Source organism: Mus caroli, chromosome 18, assembly GCF_900094665.2.
Source record: "Mus caroli chromosome 18, CAROLI_EIJ_v1.1, whole genome shotgun sequence".
Taxonomy (NCBI): domain Eukaryota; kingdom Metazoa; phylum Chordata; class Mammalia; order Rodentia; family Muridae; genus Mus; species Mus caroli.
Genome location: NC_034587.1, coordinates 59881019 through 59902782, shown reverse-complemented (window position 1 = coordinate 59902782; position 21764 = coordinate 59881019). Strand labels below are relative to the sequence as shown.

At 42.6% G+C, this 21764-nt stretch overlaps 1 protein-coding gene across 2 annotated transcripts in view; it reads left to right on the top strand.

Moving 5' to 3' along the window:
• The window catches only part of Piezo2 (piezo type mechanosensitive ion channel component 2), a 357120-nt gene that overhangs the window by 246656 nt on the left and 88700 nt on the right, over nucleotides 1-21764 (top strand). Inside the window, exons 8-16 of one of the 2 annotated variants that reach the window (XM_021150566.2) lie at nucleotides 2648-2810; nucleotides 6058-6177; nucleotides 8449-8487; nucleotides 9643-9781; nucleotides 12402-12550; nucleotides 13348-13578; nucleotides 17015-17138; nucleotides 18741-19036; nucleotides 20300-20448. In XM_021150566.2, coding sequence (XP_021006225.1) covers nucleotides 2648-2810; nucleotides 6058-6177; nucleotides 8449-8487; nucleotides 9643-9781; nucleotides 12402-12550; nucleotides 13348-13578; nucleotides 17015-17138; nucleotides 18741-19036; nucleotides 20300-20448 — 1410 coding nt within the window. Of the gene's footprint in view, nucleotides 1-2647; nucleotides 2811-6057; nucleotides 6178-8448; nucleotides 8488-9642; nucleotides 9782-12401; nucleotides 12551-13347; nucleotides 13579-17014; nucleotides 17139-18737; nucleotides 19037-20299; nucleotides 20449-21764 lie in introns of both variants that reach the window. The other variant, XM_029472160.1, reaches the window with a different exon arrangement.

Sequence of the window (21764 nt, the reverse complement as noted above, 5' to 3'; positions counted from 1 at the left end):
GGGGTACTGGTTAGTTCATATTGTTGTTCCACCTATAGGGTTGCAGATCCCTTTAGCTCCTTGGGTACTTTCTCTAGCTCCTCCATTTGGGGGTCNTGTGATCCATCCAATAGCTGACTGTGAGCATCCACTTCTGTGTTTGCTAGGCCCCGGCCTAGTCTCACAAGAGACAGCTATATATCAGGGTCCTTTCAGCAAAGGCTTGCTAGTGTATGCAATGGTGTCATCGTTTGGAGGCTGATTATGGGATGGATCCCTGGATAAGGCAGTCTCTAGATGGTCCATCCTTTTGTCTCAGCTCCAAACGTTGTTTCTGTAACTCCTTCCATGGGTGTTTTGTTTGAGTTTCCTTTTTGCTTTTTTTTTTTAAATCCAAGTTCAACAATGCACTTACACTGCCCCTCATTGTTATAGAAAACACAGCACCTGGTGGTTTTGTAAGAGAGGAAAGTGTGATGTTTGACGATCTCACACCTGGATGGAGGATGCTAATTCACAAGAAAGGAGATACTCTGGGAAGGTGTTGCATGTGGGAGGCCGAGGCAGGTGGATTCTGTGTCTTCAAGATTCTGTGTCTTGGGGCTGGAGAGATGGCTCAGCGGTTAAGAGCACTGACTGCTCTTCCAGAGGTCCTGAGTTCAATTCTCAGCAACCACATGGTGACTCACAACCATCTGTAATGGGATCCAATGTCCTCTTCTGCTGTGTCTGACAGCTACAGTGTACTCATATAAATAAAATAAATACATCTTTCAAAAAAAAAAGATTCTGTGCCTTCAGTCTATGTGGGGAGTTCCAGGCAATCCAAGGCTATATAATGAAACCTATTTGAAAAAAAGAAGGAAAAGGAAAAGGAGGGGCAAGAGAAGGAGGAGGAGGAGGAAGAGGGGGAGGAGGAGGAGGAGGAGAGGGAGGAGGAGGAGGAGGAAGGGAAGCAAAGAAAGGAAGCTGGAAAGTGATTTCTGTTAGAAACAGTCAGATCAGGGGGCTGGGGGACAGCTCAGTGGTTGAGCACATTGGCTGCTCTTGCAGAGGACCTCATGTTGATACCAAGCGCTCATACACCTCACAGCTGTCTGTAACTTCAATCACAGGGGATCAAAAATCCTGTTTTGTCCTTCCTTGGTATCAGACGTGCATACAGGTGAAGCACCTTACACATAAAATAGACAGATGTTTACAAAGAATCAGCACACACAATAGAAAGATGAAGTTCACCCATGTGGCAAAGCTTCGTCATCTGTTAGCATTGTTTTAAAAGAGCACTGCGTGGCAAATGGATTCCTTAATATGTCACACTTTCAACGTTTCTGAGCAAATTATATTTTACACACTTCCCCATTATGTAATCAGGAACATTCAGGATACATGGTAGAAATTAGCTTTTAAAATAAACCATTTCTAATTTTAACAAGCATTGTAGAGGCCTCTCTCAAAGTAAGTCATTAATTGCCAAGCTTTGAAAAACTCAAATTACCCATAAATGAAATTTGACAGAGATAAATTTCACAGAAATTCTACTATGTAATATTTAGCTTTCGTCTGAGCTGTAGATCTCTGACCAAGTGCAATATTTGCTCCCATAATACTGGAATTTTTGCCAAGTCTGACCTGAAATGAAATATTTTCTCATTTAGCTGGCCTCACTTGCATATTGTCGCATATTTGGCATTTCAATAGTTCCATGATTTTGATAGGGCTGATTTCCAACTAAAATATAAATTTCTAAAAGGTGTGTGAGGACTTAGTGCACTCTACATTTTGAATCAATACGGAGATCCTGTGGCTAAAAGCTCTAAGCAACAGAAGCATTTCTCAGGAATTATATTTTCAGTCCTGAAAACTTCTTCCTCCTTCTCACCCTCTCTCCATTCTTCTCCCCACCCTTTTTGAGGTTTTGTTTGTATGGATGTTTTTGCACCACAGGCATGCAATGCCCATGGACACCAGAAGAGGTGAATCCCCTGGAGCAGGAGTTACAGACAGTTATAAGCTCCATGTGGGTGCTAGGAATTGAACCCAGATTCTCTGAAAGAGCAGTCAGCTCACTGAGCCATCTCTCCAGCTCCCCTTCTTTCTTTCTTAGCAGGAATGTTACCACCCTTTAGTCCCTACTTCTCCCTAACTGTGAATACCTGATTCCTGGTGTGCTTGATCCAATCAAACATGCTGCTTGCACATAACCTCTTTTCTATGCTAGGCATGTCCAGAAGGTGGGATGAATAGATACATTTCCTGTTCAGAAGAACTTAAAATTTAACAGGGGGAGAAACAAGCCAATGAAGTAACAGAAATAAAAATTCACATTGTGATACATATAAAATTGTTGTGGAACAGAAGGAAAATATTTTGGAGATACGGGAAGCCTTGAACAAACGAAGGAGATAGAATGAGTCGTGGAGACTTGGTAATATCAAGTATTAAGATGGAGACTTTGATGTCTCTTTATCATGACTGACCCTCTTCCCAGCCCAGTTGCTCAACCTGGCAAAATCCTAAGAGTCGTTTGGTCCTGTACACAGTCCTGTTCATGTATATTGTATGTCTCAGTATATCTTATGCAATTGTGTAGCTGTGTACCTAGTCTCAGATGCCTTAGCCTGCCACAGTCCACTGCAGCTATCCATGTTTCTTTGTTTTTGAATAGGTTGTTTGGGATCAAGTCCGTTATCCAGACAGACTGCTCCAGCACCTGGAAGATCATAGTAAACCCAGACCTGTCCTGGTATCACCATGCCAACCCCATTCTCCTGCTGGTGATGTACTACACGCTGGCCACGCTGATTCGCATCTGGCTACAAGAGCCTCTTGTAAGGATCTGGAAATATTTCCTGAGCTTATCTTCAAAGTACCTAGAGTCTCTGGGAGACATGGTTTCAGCAAAATGGTAGTGTTTTACCCACGTTGGTATAATTCTACAAGTACTGAGTGAATGTCAGCTGCTTCAAGTGGCAGTGGTAATAACAAAGGAAGATGAGGTTTTATCTGGCACTCACCAAGCCAACAGGCAGCATGCTGGCTATTTTTGTGTATCCTTCTTTCCACCCATTAAATAACTAAAAAATGAATACTGTGCCTGTCTCATAGGTGAGGGAAATGAAGCATAAGAGATACGTGTTCCGGCATCACACACTTATTGAATGGTTCAGGTTGGATTCAAGCCCATCTTTGATAGCAAAGTTAGTCTTAGAGACCATACAACCCTGAGAATAGACACCATCATAAAGGTTCAACTCCCACTGGGGCCCATGGCTTCCACTGTGAGGCGTGAGGACTGGGACATTCCACTCAAGCACATGGGACACTAGCACATTCCCATAGGAATACCAACAAGGCCATGGCACTTTGAACAGGAAGACCAATGCTTGTGTGTTTCCCAATTTTTCTCAGTCTTCTGTCCACTCTGTCTCCTACATGGATGGGCAATGTTTCGAGGGGGGTGGGAGGGTTGATATACATAAGAGGTGCCTTTCTCATTTCTATCTGCAGGGGGCGCTGTTCATGCCTGCTGAACCCAGCCCAAGATGCAACCTCATTAGAATTGCTGCTAGCTTTGGGGCCTGGGAACAGTTTTCTCTTTTCTCTTTTCTGCTTTCTTTCTCACTGAATGTACTAGAACCACATGTTACCAATTTAAGGAGACACATCTTGAAGGCCAAGAGTTAACATACTAACTTGGGGGTCCAGTATGAAGTAAAATAACACTAGACAAGGTCCATACTCATTCAAGCTATACATCTACAAGGAAAACCAATCAACAGACAAATAAACAAACAAACAAAAAAACAGCTCCCCCACCCCCACCCCCCAGAGTAAATGCAATACAAATTAAACAGTGTCAATGAAACCAGATAAGACACGTGACTCCTTCATCTCTGGCAGAACTGCCACCTGCAGAAAGCAAAGAGAATCTATCTCCTTCCTGTATGTCACTCTGTCCTCATGTGACACATGGAGGGTAACTAAGTAACTAAGACTAGGGTCTCAGATCTCATCCTCATTAGTTCCCTTTGCATGGGTGTCTTCCTATTGGGACCCAATTGGTGGATACAAAGTAACAAATTAGATCCATGAAGTCAGAAGGAACAAATCTTACATTACACCTTTCTCCAATTCCTTTTAAAAATTGGCCACACTAATAAAATACTTTAAGATTTGTAAGATTTGTATTATGTTAGCTTCCTACACACACACACACACACACACACACACACACGTATGTGTGCATATACATTACTGAAATTAAGACCTTCAATTATTAAGTGTGCTTAGCTTTCACTGTGGCATCCCATGTAGACATCCAGGTAATATAGCAGCATTGAGACTGCTCTGTGATTTCTTCAGGCTTGTGTAACACTCTAGCATTAGTGATAGCGTCATGGAGTGTCTCTGGAGCTGGGGAGATAGAGACAGCTGGGAAGGCAATCTGAGCTATAGGCTTTGCAGGCAACAATAGGATTCAAGCTAGTTCCTGTAGGGACAAATGGGACATTTCAACCTGCAGTTTAAATAGGTGGGAGCAGAAAAATGTATTACTGAGGCAATGTGGGAAGACGAGAGGCTGTTCACACCACAGTTTCAGAAGCTCTGGCATACTCCTTGAAGAATGCCAGCCATCAGGTGTGAGTGCGGAGGTGAAAGTCTATCAAGGATGTACAAAGGCCCGGGGGAGGGGTTAGGAAAAGGAGGAGGAGATTGTATCAAAAGTTAAATACCAGAGGGATGTTGGGCAAACATCTGAGCCCACTCCATGGATTCTGGGCCTCATTACTGTATGACAGCTCCAGATAAATTGGTTAAACACCTCATCACACAACAGGGTTACTCCCCAGTGAGCCCAGCATCACTTGAACATACTCTTTCATCAAGAATGCATTTATAATGCTCCTGACCTGCTGGCAACCATAACCCCTCATAACCTCCTTTAAACATACTCAGCCTGCAATTGCCAAAGTCATATATTGCAAAGGCTACTTTATAATAGGGCCACTTATCATGTGCCACTTATAGTACATTGACTGTTAAAAAGAGAACATTTGCGGGAGTGTTCACCTATAACAGCAGGTTATTGTGAGTTCAAGTAACGTTTCTACTGAATGCTCATCACTTCCAATCATTGAGAAGCGAAGAGTAGCTATGTTGACTCATAGTAAGTTGGGACTATGTGTATGTGGCTTCTACCTGGCCTCTGGGAGGTAGGGTGTTTCCCTGGGGTGCTCTGCTGCACACTGGAGCCAAGATTGGGCAGTGAGCCCAAATCCACACTGTCTATGTTAATTCCCTTTTTATGGGAACACCTCTGTTGGAAAGACATCTGAGTGTACTCCATGGTTTCTGTGCCTTATTACTGTCTGAGAGCTCCAGATAAATTGCTTTTTACTAAATATCACCTTGCTGTGTATGGTGAGACATGTTTGTGATCTTGAACTTTGGCACTCTGGGGGCTGAGTCAGGAGAATTGTGAGTTTTAGGCCTGCCTGGGCTATGTAGGAAGATGCTGGCATTAAAAAAAAAAACCAAAAAGTTTTAATGAAATATTCACCATTGAGAGGCTTAGACTATGAACTGAATACTCTTTTAGAAATGCTTAGCTTTGCGTGGTGGTACACACCTTTAATCCCAGCACTCAGGAGGCAGAGGCAGGCAGATTTCTGAGTTCAAGGCCATTCTGGTCTACAAAGTGAGTTCCAGGACAGCCAGGGCTACACAGAGAAACCCTGTGTCAAAAACAACAAAAAAAAAAAAAAAAAAAAACCCAAAAACCAAAAAAATGCTTGCCCTGTGAACCAGTTACATTGCTATTTTCTGGTGCAGTTAAGAATACACATGGAGAAGCCATGGATGCTTAACATCTGTGACATGGGGAGCTTTAACAGAATCAGACAACATTCCATAGTGGTCTTTATCTGACGTACATGACAGTGTTGAGTAATTTTAGGAGAGTATTGATCAAGTCCCATCTAGGTCATACCCTAACTTTGAACAGCTGAGACCAAGTGCAATGGTTTGCGGATCTGCTTTGGGGAGCATAGCTGCTCCCATGATTCTGTGTTTCAGGTGCAAGAGGAGATGGCGAAGGAAGATGAGGGTGCCCTGGATTGCAGCTCCAATCAGAACACAGCAGAGAGGAGACGGAGCCTGTGGTATGCAACCCAGTACCCAACAGATGAGAGAAAAGTAAGGCACAGAAAAAGAATGCTTGTATCCCCATTCAGTTTCTCATGTCTGTATTGTGTTATTGAATGTGAGGTTTAATACCAGTGGTCTGAACACATTGCTTCTGACTTATAGAAATAATTTGCTTTAGGTGGCTATTTCCAGAACCCTCTGTCACAGCCAAACTGGGGCTTTTAAAGGAAGTAACTGCTCCCACAAGACCCCAGAAGAGAACAATTTTTATATTAATCACTTTGACTTGAATACCAAAAAAAAATCCTGATTTTTTTTAAATTAAAATATTTAAGACAAAAATCAATAAATAAACTGTTGGCACCAAGAGAGCATAGTTTCAAGGTAGACTACACAGCAGCCGAGTCTTTCAGTGTATTGAGTGACTCCATGCCTCACAGTGGTAACTCTGTAACTGACTGGAGAAGATCCAATTTCTGCCTGCATGTGGATATGGGCCTCTTGGTTTCTTAGACTCTGGCAGGGAAAGTGTTGGCTCATGTAAGTTAGTATGTAATAGATCACTATTGCCAGTCAGCTTGAATTCATTCTGGCTGGTGCTATATGGACTTAAGAACCTGTTTGCAAAGACACTGAGACAAATGTTTTTTGGGGTTTTGTTTTTGTTTTTGTTTTTTTTTTTCCTGGATGGAGCCAGAAAGTCACATCCAGTGTTTTAGAGAATCGAGAGGGAGACCCTGATACATTCAATGGCAGACGAGTTTCTTCAAAACAACATAGTCCTTGTCTCAGTGTCCTGTCTTGTGCTGAGGGGGGTGGGGCGCTACTGTGAGGGAGGACAGAACCGTGGGGCAGGTGGGGTGCATCATAGGATAGGTGAAATGCCTTACAGCACATATGGTGCGCCATGAGATCATCATCATGTCCGAGATACCTGAGGGGGTTTCCCTTGTCCCAATAGATGTTATTGTGCCCATTTCACCAACTATAGTGACAGTATAGATAGTTCAACCATGTGCAAATTAAGTCCCAGGGAGCTCTCAGGCCTCCAAGACCCTGTCAGAAAAAAAAAAAAAAAAAAAAGGTTACAATTACAATTGAGATCTTGGAGATTCTTGCCTAATGGCTAAGAAGCCAGGGTGTCCACGTGCAAAGCAAAGCCGGGACCCCACACATAATAATTGCAGACACAACAACAACAACAGCAATAACTTAACACTACCACAACTGTACCACCATCTCCATACCACCAGCATCACCACCACTTCCACCACACCACCACTGTACAACCACCACCTTCACCATCAAAGCCAGTTTCTCTCGAGGACGTTCTTGATGAACCAGGATGAACAGGAGCCAAACACAACATGACAATGGTCCACACACTGGGCATTGGTTCCCTAAGACTACAAGGGAACCTCAGAAATTCTTACAACCTGTGACATAGCATAACACAGCAGAAAACATGGTCCGTATATTAAGGTCACACTGTTGCAATCTCCCTAGTGCATCCTAAATAAGCAAAGTGTGTAGACTCCACCTCAGGTGCCATCACATGCCTGGATGTCACATCCACTGATGCGCCTTGCTGACTCCCTCACGACTATCTCTGCTCCGCCACGCTCTGTTCATAGCAAGTGTCCCTTACACCATAGTTTTGCAGCACCTTTTCTGTTTTTAGGTGTATACATATTGTGTTTCCCCTGGGTAGGGTAGTCTTCAGTGCAGTAGCGTGCTGTGAAGTTTGTATGTAGGGCATTGATTACCACTCCTACACCCTGAGAGTGGAGCAGCTTGTACCTTTGAGCTTAGTGTATTTATCGGATTACACAAAAGTGAGATTGCCTAACGAAGTTGTCCTCAGATGTGCCTCGTCATCAAACAGCACATGACGCTGTTAGTTTTCTTAACTATGCTCTTCGAACTATGTTCCCCATGAATATTCTGCACAACAGGACAGGGCATCTAAATGGCATGGCATATACAAAGTCTGGCAAAGTCCTGAGGAGAAGCACAGTGTCCTAAAGTCACCGAAGGGCGGAGCTCACTGTGTCCGCAAACGTGTTTATAATCTCATGGCTTGTGACTGGCTTATTTGTTTGTATCCTTGCACATCCGAGTTGGGAAATGGCTTTGATGAATGGAAGGACGGTGGTGTTCATGACAATGGTCTGCTGTGTTCTGCATGGCGCTTCTAACATGCTAGCATGCAGCTAGGTGGAGGCTGGGTTTTCATAGAGAAGCGTGTACAGATGCAGATGTACCTCAAACTGCTTCCAGCTCATCGATTAACATGCTCTCCTGCCTTGCTTTTTGCAGCTTTTATCCATGACCCAAGATGACTACAAACCATCTGATGTTAGTATACCCTTAGAATTGTCATTTATGCTTATGTAAGTGACTTCAAAGTAACAAGCAGACTTACATCCTTTGAGTATATTTGAGTTATCTGTAAAGCCCCTGTACATTTTTCAATTCTCTTTTTTTTTTTTTTGCAGAAATTTTATTGGCTTTACTGTTCTAAAAATCTGTCTAAAGTATGAGATGGAATATAATATACATAACACATTTATACTTTAGAAAAGCCCTGTGTTTGGAGCATTGGTGTGTGTGGGTGGGTGGGGATGGGGGTGGGTAGGGGTGGGGGTGTAGGCAAGAAGTCAACTCTGGGTGCTGCTCCCCCAGGAACTGTCCCCACTGTTTTGTTTTTTTGTTTTTTTTTTAAACATTGTCTCTTACTAGCCTGGAACTTTTTAGTCTACGCTAGCTCACTAATGAGCCTGTCTCTGTCGCCTGAGCTCTGAGACTACAAGCCCCATGATACCACCATGGCTGGCTTTCTTTGCATACATTGCAGAAATCAAATTCAGGTTCCCGTTCTTGGTTCTTAAAAAGCAAGTACCTTACTGACCAAGTTATTATCACCAGCTCTGTTGATCTGTCTTTAAAACATGTTCATCTGTAGTTGTGCTAATTATTATGTACCTGGGAGATTGTATATATGTCTATGCTTACCTTGAACCCATAATGTCGGAGAGGTGGGAGGAAAGGAAGACCCAGCTATTTGCACTTAATGTCCTGCAGCCCTGCAGTTGGGACGTCTCACCTAAGACCTGCAGAGTATTTTCTTAGCCCTGTGCAAATTGAGTGGTGTCTGGAAAAAGAGCAGGGTGGATGCCCAGGGAAGGTATGGAAGACCAGTATATATAGCCAGATGGCTGGAAGGAATGCAGTAGAGAGAGAGGACTGTGATCAGGAAGGGCTAAGACAGAGTCTGTCGCATGGTTTGTAGCAGGAGTTCAGAAAGGTTTTACTGTCACTAGTCTGTGGAGATCAAATTTGGAGAAAGCTTATAGGATCCATCTTGATAAAAATATTTGGAGATTTAGTAAATGGTTCAGCCTCTAATCAGCTTTTCATCCTGTGTGATGCATGGAGCTTGGGAGGGAAGAGGTATGCTTACAGAGAGGCCAGACTGCAATCACTTCTGTCCCCCTTCCTGCTCCCTGACAGGGCCTGCTGGTGACCGTGAATGGCAACCCTGTGGACTACCACACCATCCACCCAAGCCTGCCCATAGAGAATGGCCCCGCCAAGACAGACCTGTACACCACTCCCCAGTACCGGTGGGAGCCTTCGGAGGAGTCCTCAGGTAATGCCCCTGTCTTAGGGCTTTACTGCTATGAACAGACACCATGACCAAGACAACTCTCATAAAAATAATTGGGGTTGGCTTATAGGTTCAGAGATTCAGTCCAATATTATCAAGGCAGGAGCATGACAACATCCAGGCAGGCAAGGTGCAGGCTGAGCAGAAAGTTCTATGGCTTTATCTGAAGGCTGCTAGCAGAATACTGACATCCAGGCAGCTAGAATGAGGATCTTGAAGCCCACATCCACAGTGACACACCTACTCCAGCAGGGCCACACCTTCTAATAGTGCCACTCTCTGGGCCAAGTATATACACACCATCACAGCCCCACAGTGAAGTGAGCAGATTCGCTCAGGTGTGTGTTCCTTCTCTTTCATTCATAAAATTGGCGCCACTTCCTATTGCTCCGTGTATAATTTGGTTCTTTACTCTCAAACAGCCTCTGTTTTAAGACAGAAATGTTGCCAAAAAATTAAATCGATTTCCTTAGAGCTTTATTTCTAATACACATCAGCATGGTTTTATTCACATTTGGCTCTGGTACATGCCAGTGGCAGGAGGGGGACAAAGGTTGAAAAATAAAAGCATAAGAAGAAAGTATCTGAGTACGCTACCTTTCAGGACATAGGTTCTTGCTGTGTAGCCCTGCCTGGCCTGGATGTAGACCAGGCTGACCTCAGACTTACAGTAATTCTATTGCCTGTGCCTGCCAAATGCTGGGATTACAAGCATGAGTAACTTCAGCTGGCAACATGTTAGCTTTTTACAGCATTAAACTTGTGTGTGTGTGTGTGTGTGTGTGTGTGTGTGTGTGTGTGTGTGTATCTACCTCCCTATTCATCCACATACTGAGTCATCTGTTAGTTAATTTGAAGGTCAATAGTTTTTCTGGATAATATTTTAAGAACAAATTTAAAAGAAGATGACTTTAAGTCAAATAGAGAAGACTGGAGTGATTTCACCCACCACTTGTGATGGGAGCCATGTCATAAAAGAGAGAATGCTCAGAAAATTGGCACAGTACCTAGCAGCAGAGAGTTTAAAGGTGGGGTCCAAAGGAAAGGGGACAGAGGTTGCCTGCACAGTGAGAGTGCAGAGATGCTCTAATCACCCATTAGAGCAGTGTTAAGAGGCCAGTTATAGAAGACCCCGCTGAGCTCACTGCTTGATGGCCACAAACACTCTCCTTGGTCACCCAGATAAGTGTCCCTCTATATGCCAGTACCTGGGCAGCAGAATAGCTCTAGGATGTACACAAGAAACTTTAAATCAAAACCATTTAGTAAGGGAGAAACCTGATCAGGGCCAAAGTCTCCCAGGGAATACAAACTCAGGTTCCAGGAGCATATGGCAAACACCAGGAAGGACCACAGAGGGGAGGAGCCACAGAGGGGAGGAGCCAGCAATGAGAACTAGGCCTGTGATGGTCCAGCTGGAGAAATAACCTTTGTCTATACCACACACACACGCACACACACACACACACACACACACACACACCATACCAAGAGCTTACCATAATGGTAATTCTTAGGTTCATTTGATTTATTCTTTTCATTGCTGGGAGTGAATTTTACCACAAACCCTAGGCTCATCCAACTGTAATGTTAGAGAAATTAGAGACACTGGACTTCTGACCAAAAAGCCTGATAGCAGCCCATGCAAAAGAAACTGTGTAATCACTGATCTATAAGTGGTCTGTTCTTTCTCACATGATGCTAATTCTATTATTCCTTATTTATATGAATTACAGTTAATTTAAGCAAAAAAGTCAAAGGGACCACATTTTACTGACATAGATTAATATTTGGTACTACTTAGTCTCTCTGGGTCACGTATCTGGGTATCTAAGGACACGTATCACGTATCTAAGGACAGCATCTCTGACTTGAAATCCAGTCAGGTTCTGGTCATTATTATAGCTAAGCCTACCATCTGCTCTGGAAGCTTACCTGGGCTAGAATCTTCTTTTAATCCCACTGTGGAGCTGCTAGCTGACCAGAGACTCCCACCAACTGACTGCCAGCCTGACACATCATCTCTGGGCTACCTCAGTCTCTCCATTAAAGAGTTACAGCATGGTAGCTGCCTCCTCTCTAAAAGCCGGATGGTGGTTTGCTAAGAGAAGATGCCTGAGGTGAAAGCCACATTCCTTTCAAACTGAATCTGGGCTGGGAATGTAGCTCAGGGATAGTTGTTTCCTAGCAAGCATTGAGCCCTGGGTCCCATTCCTCAGCAACAAAAAAAAAAAAAAAAAAAAAAAAAGAAGGCAAAAACAAAAACCACCCCCAAACCCTGAATCTGAGAACTGACAGCCCATCTGTTTAAGAGTGTTCTATTCAAGGGGGAAAACAAACAAAGTCATGAACACCAGGGAATGGAAATAACAGAGAAAACCACTCTCCGCAGTGGAGTTTTTCTTTACAGCATGCCTGGACCATTATTCCCACCAGTCAGAACTTAGTGCTTCTGTCTGAGTGCTGGAGGCTGCACTAGTTGGAGCCACTTTGTATACCAGAAGACTGCCAAAATCACACATGTGATGTCCTATGGGAGTTGCTATAGTGACAGAGGTCAACTACATCCATCCATAGTCATATAAAGTGTTTGCCTCTCTAGAAAAGAAAGAGGAAGAAGAGGACAAGAGAGAAGACTCCGAAGGGGAAGGGAGCCAGGAGGAGAAAAGGAGTGTGAGAATGCACGCCATGGTCGCCGTGTTCCAGTTCATCATGAAGCAGAGTTACATCTGTGCCCTCATCGCCATGATGGTTAGTACTTGCATCACCTTCCAGGGCACTGGAGGTCCAGAGTCCAAGCCTCTCAGCCAGGGTTGAGACTGCAGTTTGGGAATGGGCTTGACGTCAGTTAGCTTCATCCGTATCCGAAACAGATATCAAAGGGCCTGTTCACAAGGGACCACAGGATGAGAGGTGAGGATCGGATAGCAAAGTTTCCTGGAGTTGATGTTACCCATGAGCCTGATTGGCAGATTGCTCTGCCAGCTGTCGTTGACAAAACACTTCTAAGTCTCTAAGTCTAGTCTCTATCTAAGAACTAAGCAACAAGGCAAATGCTTTGTCTGAGAGGGCTAAGCGCTAGTGTGTCCTTCTAGAAGCTACCAAAAGACTAGCCTTTGTTAACTTGTCCTCATTATTCAGTGTTTAGATGCCTCGCGTGCATGTTTCTTCTCATGGAATTTCTATCATGTCTGTCTGCCTGGTAATGAATGCTTAATCTCAACCTTTCGTTCTCAACGTTCCCACAATCATCATGACCATAACTAACCACAGACTCCGAATACTGAGAGAAAATAAATCTGCTTTAATACTGTAGAATAGCATTGGGAGTAAAAGGCCTTTGACTCTCCCCTAAAGGAAGCACAGAGCCAATATCATGCTCAGCTATTTCCATTCCCCTCCTTCCTTCCCTCTCACAGCAGGCTGGAAAGCTCTCAGTCATCTACCTGCAAGTTTCTTTGTCTAAAGGCCTTTTCTGTGCAGATGACACTGAACTCCACTGTCCTTTGTACTGACAGCTGCTGTCCTTTGTCCCCATGGCTCCACAGGCATGGAGCATCACCTACCACAGCTGGCTGACTTTCGTGCTGTTGATCTGGTCCTGCACCCTCTGGATGATTCGCAACAGGAGGAAGTATGCCATGATCAGTTCTCCTTTCATGGTCGTCTATGCGAATCTGCTGCTGGTGCTGCAGTACATATGGAGCTTTGAGCTCCCCGAGATTAAGAAGGTCCCTGGGTTTCTAGAAAAGAAAGAGCCAGGAGAACTTGCTTCAAAGGTAAACGGATGGGGAATCCCGAAAGAAAGAGATGCAATAATGGCCATATCCTAGCAGGCAGGTTTTTATGAAAGCCACCTCTAAATGACTTTAAGAATGAAAATATCTGACGTGGAGATAGATTACATCATTCAGACACCTCTCCTTTTATCCAGAGCCGGGGAATGACCCCCAAAGATCTCATATTGTGCTACATCTCTGTCTCTTGTTTTGCCTTTTATTTTGTGACTGGGTCCTACCATTGCCAAGTTAGGGCTGAACTCACTCTGGAGTCCAAGCAGGACTGGAATTTGCAGTCCTCCTTTAGCCCCCCCCCCCAGGTAGCTGGGATCAACAGCCCATCAAGTCTGGCATCGATCACATGTATGCCATCCTGCTTTTAGTTTTGACTTAGAAAGGACAGTATTTCTACGAAAGAAAATTATAGAAAAAATTATTGTAAGTTAAATGTAGCAATAGTAATTAGATGTAGTCTATGTTACAAGAGTTTCTAAGTAGGTTTGTTAATAAGTTCTCCACAGCATCAATTGTACTACTTCAGTCAGTACTACTCCTGAATCAGTAATTAGATGAATAAATAGGATTGTGCAATGTAAAACAGAAAATGCAACATAGAACACTCAGAGCAATTGGAGAGTTTTGGGGCAGGTTAACTGTAAAAATCAGCTTCTTTGCACATGCTATCACAGTGAATAATTTACCGTGGATAATACTTTATGTTAGAAAAGCAATTTTTATCAGCAGAAATTGTGACCCTTGCTTTTTATTCCTTCTGTTGTGAAGAATTTGCAGCCATTTCATGGTCTATTTATCTCCTTGAGCCAGTTTAATGGTTTTTCTTTCAGAAGGTTAAACATTACAACTTACTATTTTATACACAAAATCCAAGCATGTGCTCCATACATGTTGATGACATTAAGGCAATTTAAAAAAATCAACATTGGATGAACTTTTAATTTTTTTTTCTTCACTAGACATACAGGAAACTAAATATCACCAGAAAATCAAAATCGTATAATGTGAAACAGCCACTTTGACCTGTGTCCAAGCAGCCCCAGTTCTGATGACTGGTGTACCTGGGGCATTTACTTTGTGAGTAGGCTAAGCAGCAGATGGGTACACAGAACAGGCATCTTGAATCAGTATGAAAAGATGAATGTCATTCATCCTTTATATGACAGACTTTGCCAATCTCATTCATTAGAGCAGCTGGAAGGCCTGCCCCACCCCGGCTCATCTGCCCAGATGTGCCTCCTGATGAAAACTCCTCAAGGTGCTGTCACTCACCGGTTGCTGCTATCAGAGGATACAACTCTCCAATATTCTCATGTAGGAGGAATTCAAACTCCACCTCTTCAGCTGAGTTAGACCACTGTAGCTTGACCCAGAGCCCTTGAGAGATACAGAAAAAAAAAAAGTCAGCTCATTTGTAGGATTAAATTCTGTCTAGTCTAAAATTATTTGTTCTTGGAAAAATATGTTATTTTAGAAATAAACTCTTGACTGTTTTGAAAAACATTATTGGAGACCAGGACGTCCACTTAGATAATAACTATGGACTCACAAGATCTCCAATGTAATGATATTCATGAGAACACACAGCTACCAAGTCAGGTGGCACAGATCAGGGAATCACACCAGTTCAGGAGACTGAGGCACAAGGATCTCAAGTTCAAAGTTGGGGCTACAGAATGACTTCAAAGTCACTGTGATCTCCTCGGTGAGACCTTGTCTCCAAATTAAAAGTTGGAGGGTTGAGTTTAGCTCAGGGGTAGAGAGTATACCCAGCCTTGGGGTCAATCACCAGGTCTGCTAAATAACTAAGCAAGTGAACAGATAGATGGATAGATAGATAGATAGATAGATAGATAGATAGATAGATAGATAGATGATAGATAGATAGATAGATGATAGATAGATAGATAGATAGATAGATAGATAGATAGATAGATAGATGCTACCATCTAGAAAATACCTGTGAGTTAGCATGACACAAAAGGAGAAAGAAAAGAATGTGACCTTTGACCTCAGAGAGCTATACCGCCTCAGAGCAGCAGGACTGAAGTCCTTTTGCCGTATTGTCCAAGTCTGGCCCTTGTTCCCAGCCACTCTCAAATTCTTTCCTTCAGGAAGGACCCCATATGCTCCTAGTTATTCTTTTTTTTATTAGATATTTTCTTCATTTACATTTCAAATGTTATCCCGAAAGTCCCCTATACCCTCCCCTGGAGAGGTCCTTGGTCTTTGAAAGATCATATGCTCCTAGTTATTCTTAACCTCTCACTACATGTTAACAAAACAGGTCTTCTTCTCAGTTTTACTACAGTTCATTTGGTAGAGACTTACAAAATTTTAATGCCCAGTTTTCAATGTACCAGTTCTCCTGTTCTTGACTTTGTTCACCTCTGCATGTTAACCAGGATTCACTGGTACTGATTTTGGATGAAGGCAAATGATCGCTGGCAGAGATGACTGTGTGACAAGTGAAAACACAAGGAGAAACCAAGCCACCCTTAGCTTTAAAATTGGCTTTCGTTTCTTTGGCAAATGATTAGTGAAAACCTTTGCTGAACCAGAACATATCATGCCGCATCCACTAAGTTCAGAATCACCCAAGACAGACAAATGTTACTGAGATGTGTAGACACTGAGACTGTCACACACTGACACTGTCATGGGGGTGAGAATTGGTGCATCAACTTTAGAAAATGAATATTTGTCAGTTCCTCCAACAGTTAAACACCCAGCACATGATGAGCAGTGCCAGGTGTGAGTTTAGATAACTATCCAGGACACATGGAAACATGAAGACATGGGAACACTTAGACAACTGTTCATAGCCATGTTATCCATTGTAGACAAGTTGGAAACTCAAATGCTCTCAACTGAAGAGTACATAAGCACCTTCTTGCATCTTTATAAAATGAAATACTGTTCCCTAGTAAAAAAGCAAAAAAAAAATAAAAAAATAAAAAAAAAGAATGAAGTGCTGTATACATATTATAAGGTTACTAAGCCTTAAAAATATCATGGTAAGTAAATGTCATTCACAAAAAGACAGGTATTATGTAACTCTCTCTACTTACAATGTCCACAGGATGTATATAAGTACAGACAGTAAGTAAATCAATCACTGGCAAGAACAAATATGTGAAAGAAAGGGGTGACAGAAACCATGCTGCTTTGTGGGGAGCAAAGAAAATAGGACAAAATAGATTGTGGTAATGATTTGTTGCCCGGAAAGTAGACGGAAACCAACGAAGTAGACACTTCCCAGGAGACACATGATCATAGCATATGGGTGATGCAGATGCATATGGGTGATATAAGGGGTTGTTACATAAGTAGGCCGATGCCCTCACAACTATGTGCCTTCACAACTATGGAGTAGAAAGACCTCAAATGGTTGATGAGCCCCACCTCACTCTACTTCCAGATTCTCTTCACCATCACGTTCTGGCTGCTCCTGAGGCAGCATCTCACAGAGCAGAAGGCCCTGAGGGAAAAGGAAGCGCTTCTTTCTGAAGTCAAAATTGGAAGTCAAGAACTTGAAGAAAAGGGTAAGTGTGGGACAGGAGTGATGGCTTCATAGTTAAGAGCACTGGCTGCTGCTCCAGGGAATATAGATTTGATTCCCAGTACCATGTGGTGGTTCACAACATGGAGTTGTAACCTGTCTGTACCTCCTGCTCCAGAAGATCTGATGCCTATCTTGCCTCTACAGATAGAAGGTAACCTTTAGAGTATTTGTGTGTGCCTGTGGGGAGTATTATTTTTTTTAATGTGTTGTTTTAACTTTCAGAAATGTTATTCCCAATGGAGGACAACACTAAATGTCAGAGAAATTTTCTCTGAAGACATACTTCTTGTGAGAATTGGAGCCAATAAATTAACTCAAATCCCTTAAATTTACATTCTTGGTTTTTTTTTAAAAAGGAGAAAAAAAGAAGAAGAGGGAGAGAAGGGAGAGAAGGGAAGAGGGAGAGAGGGAATGAGGGAGGAGCAGTGAATTATTAACATATCTTTAGCTTTTGTCTTTCTGTAGAGATAAATGAAAACTAGCTCTCAAACTCCCTAAGCAGATGAGTAAGTGTCGTTTATAGAATGGATTAGATGGTATTAAAGAACTTAAGATCAGGGACCTGAAAAATGGCTCAGTGGTTAAGAGTGCCTAGTGCTGATGGAGAGAGAGAGGACCTGAGTTCAGTTCCCAGCACCCATGGTAGGCAGCTCAGAACTGTCTGTCTCTCCAGGCCCATGGGATCTCCTGGCCTCTTCTGACCTCTGCTAGGATCTACATTCATGCACATATGCCCTCCTGTCTCTGTCACATACACAAATAATTAGAAAAAAAATCACTAGTCATTTTTTAAAAAGAAGTAGCACCCCATGGAACGGATAGTGCCAGTGTGGAGAAGCTGCCATGGCAACCCTAATGCAGTAAATGATGAGAAGCCCTGCACACATCTGCTACTGTTGTGTAGTTCTTATTAAGCCTAACCATTGGTTCTTGTTTCAGCAGCCATAGTTTGTAAGATTTAAATCTTGGCTACGTGCGCCTGAATGTCTGTCTAGTCAGCACACTGGTTTACTATTCAGTTTTAGCAAAGAATGGTTTGTTTAGCATAAATAGTTGAAGCCCCACTTCAGGTTTACTCCCCTCCCTCTGGGAATCCATTGGTTTCTTGAGGAAATGATTCAAATTTAGATAGCTTCGGAAAAACAGCACAAGTAACCTTAGCAATACAATACCCTGAATATTATCATATTTTAAACCACAGGGTGCTTTGGGCCAAGACTGCTAGCATTGGTCTCGTTATTATACTGCTTGAGTTGTCTAGAGCCATGAAACAATTAGAATCAGAAATGACATCATAGATTGGTTTTGACTATTGTTACACATTTATATTTATACTGTCTGACCCTCAATCCTGAAAATCTAAAATGTGCTGCAGAGATATTAGCATAAAATATTCCTTATGAACCCCACTTTATGAAAGTTATAAAGACCACCATTCAGTTGCCAGCACTGCCTTACTTTTGAGAACCATGTAAAAAGCACGCAATAGCTCGGAAGACATATTCTTCCACGTCCACATAAGTCACCTGCAGCCAAAGCATGGCCGTAGCCAGGAATAATAACATGGCCTTCTGTTTAGAAGATGAGGAGCTCCAAGATGTACAAGTGGAAGGAGAGCCCACAGAGAAGGAAGAAGAAGAGGAAGAGGAGATAAAGGAAGAAAGGCATGAGGTAAAGAAGGAAGAGGAAGAGGAAGTGGAGGAAGATGATGACCAGGACATCATGAAGGTGCTGGGTAATCTGGTGGTGGCTCTCTTCATCAAGTATTGGATCTACGTCTGCGGGGGCATGTTCTTTTTTGTCAGCTTTGAGGGGAAAATCGTCATGTACAAAATCATCTACATGGTGCTGTTCCTGTTCTGCGTGGCCTTGTACCAGGTCAGTAAACACACAAGTTTCTAGTTCTCACACCTGACTCAGGAGTAGAGCAGAGGTCTCTCCATAGAGATGAGCATATCTAGAAAGCGATTGATGTCACTCAGAATCCCAAGACAAGAATCAATGTGCTCTCTCTCTCTCTCTCTCTCTCTCTCTCTCTCTCTCCCTCATTTTAAAATTTCCATTTACTCAATTTTTATAGTCCTTCTCCCATAGCAATATACTTAAAATAACTTTCTAGGTAACTAACTATATCAATCTTTTATTCTACAGCTGTTAGTTAAAACAATAATATTAATAAACTTATTTGTAAAGAAAATCACACACCATTACTAAAGTCTATACATCTCAACAGACTTTTCTCCAGTTAAAACAGCCTTTGAGGCTATAGAGTTTCACATTAGATGTTACTCATCAACTCTCAAGTATATCTTATGCACTTCATATGTTTTCAATATGTCTTGATTTGACAAATAATTTTTGACATTAGATCGTATTTTTAACATTTCATGATTTAAGAGCAATGTGTGGATATTCTCATGTACTTGAGGATTCTCTAGTTTGCTTATATTGCAGGCTTTGAGATCAGAAAACTGTCCATTTGTGAATGTGAGTAAGTGAGCAAGTACTGTGTGTGTGCATGCATGTGCCTGTGCATATGTGTGCATGTGTGATACAGTGAGGGCTTTGGTACCATAAACTCATCATATTAAAATGAGTTAGGCTCTCCACGAACTCAGTTTGAACTGATGTTAGACAGCAGTCCAGCAATACAGACTGGAGCAACAGTAGAATATTCTTTTAAGCATCCTCTAGGGTACCCAAAGCTGTGACAGTAGTAAAAGCCCATTATTTATGAAAACGGGAGTTTGAAAATGTTTTCTGTGAGAATTGATGAACTCTCAAGTATCTCTAAGGTACGAGAGAAGCCCTCTAGTAAACATTTTAGTTTTGTTCACTGAATACAATATTGAATTTTACAGTTTTGAAAACTGAAAATTGCAGCTTTCTGTAAGCAGAAAAAAAAAAAAAACATGGTGGCGCATTGTCACAAGTAAACTGCACAAAGAACCTTAGAAGCCTAAAACTAAAATAGGCTTTGCTTCAAAGTGTGTGTGTGTGTGTGTGTGTGTGTGTGTGTGTGTGTGTATGTATTCAATAACTTGCTTAATTAAGCCATATGTCTATACAAGCCACTTTTTTTCTTTTTGCAACCATTTTTCCCCTTTTCATTGCCTGTGTTCTTCAATGGCGGCCTCCCAGGTGCACTATGAGTGGTGGAGGAAGATCCTGAAGTACTTCTGGATGTCGGTGGTCATTTATACCATGTTGGTGCTCATCTTCATATATACTTACCAGTTTGAAAACTTCCCGGGCCTGTGGCAAAACATGACCGGATTAAAGAAAGAAAAGTAAGCCATTTGTGCCTGGGATGGGACGGGAAGAAGACAAACACATTAAAAGCCTCGATGCATATTGTTCCCCCAAAACTTTGTGGACAATTTTAGTAAGATGTGATGCTATGAATGTCTGTGAGGTCCTTAAAGGCAAGTCAGAGAACCCCATTCTTCTCTGTTCCCTCTGCCTAGCTCTGACCTTGCCATGGAGCGGAGACTCCATAAAGGTTGTCTGGCAAATGATTGATTTTTCAGCCCCATTGTGATGAACAGTGCCATCTCCTGTCGGTCCCATGTAAAACACAGCTCTCTAGCATACTCTTGTGCCTTCTGCTTCCCAGCACAGCAGTTTTCCAGCCCGTGGGAGGCTCCTGGATTCACCTGCCTTCTACCTGTGTCTAGACTTCCACTCTAAGGAGTGGTTGGTGGCACAGTTTCTATTGTGATGCTGTCCTAGAGGGACTTGATTGCACACGATTTTCTCCTATAAATCTCTGTAATTAGTGGAGAAATCCAAGTAGGTCTAGGTCTTGATTCAAACCCGTGGAAGTGTCAAGGAGAAAGAATAAAAGAAAAGGTTTTATGTATGGTCAGGTGAATACACCCACTGGGATTCATTAGAGAGGCTTAGTGAATACTTGCCCTATGCCAGGATTAGAACAGGAAACAAGAAAGATAGCTAAAGAGAAAACAAAACAGAACAGAATGAACAGAACAGAACAGAACAGGAAAAGAAAAACAGGGGAAAAAAACTTACCTTGATTCACATAAGTACATTAAAATATATGTCAGTCTATGAAGGAAGCAATAAATGGAGTCGTCTTGTCAGGAGTCTTTGTACAGGTGTCATTTACACTCGACCTGACAATCAGTAACTAAACGTTTCTTAGAAAACTGGGATTTTGAGTCTAGGATATGGGAGAGCATCCCAAGCAGAAAGAACAGCAAACACAAAGGCCCTGAGGCAAGATGGAGGTAGCCCTGGGCACAGGGGGGTGCAAGGCAGCTCACCTGCTGAGAGCATGGGCAAAGATAGCAAGAGAGGTGGGGAAAGGGTGGGGTGGGGGGAGCGTATTACAAATACCCAGGGTGAAGCATCGCAAGAAGTTTGTATTTTATTCTCATCAGAATGTTGAAGGCCAACTTTGACACCACAGGGTAAACCTAGGAAGGCCAAGTGTGGAGTTGGTGATTGATCACTCAGCAGGAATTTCACTGGGGCTGGCACTCCCTGTGACCAGTGAGAAACTCTCTGAACTCTTTAAATTCTTTGGTGGCCAGTGAGAAGGAAAAGAGAGAAGAAAAAATGATCATACATACAGAGAGAGGGA